Genomic DNA, 2207 nt, shown 5'->3' on the forward strand with positions numbered 1-2207 from the left:
CTCCTTCAAGGAGCTGGTCTCCATGAGTGAAGACAATTGATGCATATTTGAAAACCTCTTCAGAGAAGTATTGGCATATTTTGTTGATGACATCCTGCTCCTGCTCAATGAATTTCTCTACTTTCAGCACAATGAGAAAAGCATGAGGCCCAGGAGCGCACTCTGTGATACACCTCACTATCTCAGGCTTCAGCTCCTCCTCAGATTTATCTGTGTCGAAGAAAGCAGGAGTGTCGATCAAAGTGATGTTTCTACCATTGACAGATCTGGTTTCTGCTTGACATTCTCTTGTTTCAGAGTTGAGACTGTGGGAGGCCTTGAACAGTTTCTCTCCAAATATTGTGTTAGCCAGGCTGCTTTTCCCAACTCCAGGTTTTCCCAAAATGACAATTCTCCTGTCTGACACTAAAAGAGATTAAAAAAATGCCCATCAAAAACACTGTACATTTGTCTTTGGTTGTTTTCATGAATAAGAAGATACACATGAACTCAGTTATAATAAAAATCCTCATTCTTCAATGATCAGTTCGTCATTGCTGAATGTCATAATGAGCATGAAGAATGGTTTCAAAAAATTAGGGCCATTTCATAGTCGATGCACGCAACGCGAGCAATGCACGTCCTTTCATAGTCAACACATTGAACACAAGCGACGCAAGCGAACTTGAAATGCAATACATTGCTCACGCAATAGGGGATAGCAGAGTCACCGGTACATTCTAGCTAGTTAGTACTGCTGTAGCTCACTGGTACTGCCATTTTATTCAAGTGCAGGGCACTAGAAATGTCAAATGGGGGTGTGCCATACAAGTTCGCAAAGTTTTTCCTCCTCGCCCGCCATATTTCATACCTGCTTTTTTTGTGAATAACAAAAAGGGGTTAATTTCAAGTACATCGCTTGCATTATCACCCCCGCTGGCAACGCATGGTATTACACACGTCGCTGCGTTGCGTATCAAAAAAATGGACAACAAATTTTGAGACGCAAGCACGCATCATGGCAGCAAATGCGTCTTGATGCGTCCCAATAAGTTAACGTCTGCATGCCTTTGCGTCGACTATGAAATGGCCCTTAAGAACGCCAACAAGCACTACCATGATGCAGACCATCACGTGTGCTCCATCTAATCTATGCTAACATTACTGTCCAATAATATATGACAGGGATCTTTAACGTTTTTCAGGCCAAGGACCTCTTAGCTGACAGACACAAGGAGCAGGGCCCCTTACTACATAGATTTGATCAAACTGAGTGTCATATTAAACTTGGCCGACAACAACATGTAGGACAGCCTTAAGTGCCACGGTTAAACATACCATTTATAATGCGTGTTGTACTTTAGCTGTTAAAATAACAATGATTGGCAGATTCATATATGTATACATCATGTTTGTTTCTGAGGTGAACAGTATGTCACAGTCATAAAATGTTCTATTATGGCTCACTAGAATGTCCGTACACTTGCAATAATAATNGGCCGAGGTAGATAAAACACAGCATGGTTCAGTAAAGACAGCAGAAGAGTTTGATCGGCTTTTTTTTCTTTAGCCATATCCGATCCAATATAATCTAACCACATTGGCCCCATTCCACAACTTAGGATCAGCTCAGACTTCACTAGCTTTAAGTAAGAGTGTCACTTTTTATATTATGTGAAAAAGAAAAAGCAGAAAACAAAAAGAAGTGATTCTATGGCAGCCATTTAAATGTAGCACCAGTACTCTGTGAAAAACTATTTAAAACAACACAACTCATATTTAAAAGTCTGCATCTTGTAACTTAATGTGCAGTGTTCAGTCCTGACAGAAATATGTGAAAGAAAGTAACTCACCGGCCATGTTGTCAAAAATGAAGTTACAGTGAGGCGACAAGTAGTCAGAGTGACAAGACTGCCTGAGTGTGAATAGGTTTCCTGTATTCTCTCTGAGTTTGGCCGCGACTCTCACTTCCTGACTGCACAGCGTGTAAAAAACAAGTGACTCTAGGTGTTTTTACATGCATCCATTTTGTTTTGCTATTCAGTATAATGCACGTCACACTGCATACATCCATATCCAGCTTTATATCCACCATTGAACAGAAATATTCCATCAAATGTTTTGGGTTTATTGATTATTTGACTGATTGTGAAAACACAGAAAAACTCATTCTTTCCTTCAACTGCATTTGCAAGTGTTTCTATCCAGCTTAATATCCATCATGAAAA

The 2207-nt window shown here is 40.1% G+C and overlaps 1 protein-coding gene across 1 annotated transcript; it reads right to left on the reverse strand.

Annotated features, from left to right (window-relative positions):
* Positions 1-6: 6 nt before the first annotated feature.
* LOC126387255 (GTPase IMAP family member 9-like) lies at positions 7-1945 on the reverse strand (the record flags this gene model as incomplete). Its single annotated transcript, XM_050039792.1, has 2 exons — positions 1833-1945; positions 7-405 (listed from the first exon to the last, which is right to left on the reverse strand). Coding segments are annotated over exons 1-2 (406 nt in total), but the record flags the coding sequence as incomplete, so codon positions are not given.
* Between the last annotated feature and the right edge of the window lie 262 nt (positions 1946-2207).

The sequence above is a fragment of the Epinephelus moara genome, unplaced genomic scaffold (genome assembly GCF_006386435.1).
Source record: "Epinephelus moara isolate mb unplaced genomic scaffold, YSFRI_EMoa_1.0 scaffold3147, whole genome shotgun sequence".
In the NCBI taxonomy this organism is placed as follows: domain Eukaryota; kingdom Metazoa; phylum Chordata; class Actinopteri; order Perciformes; family Serranidae; genus Epinephelus; species Epinephelus moara.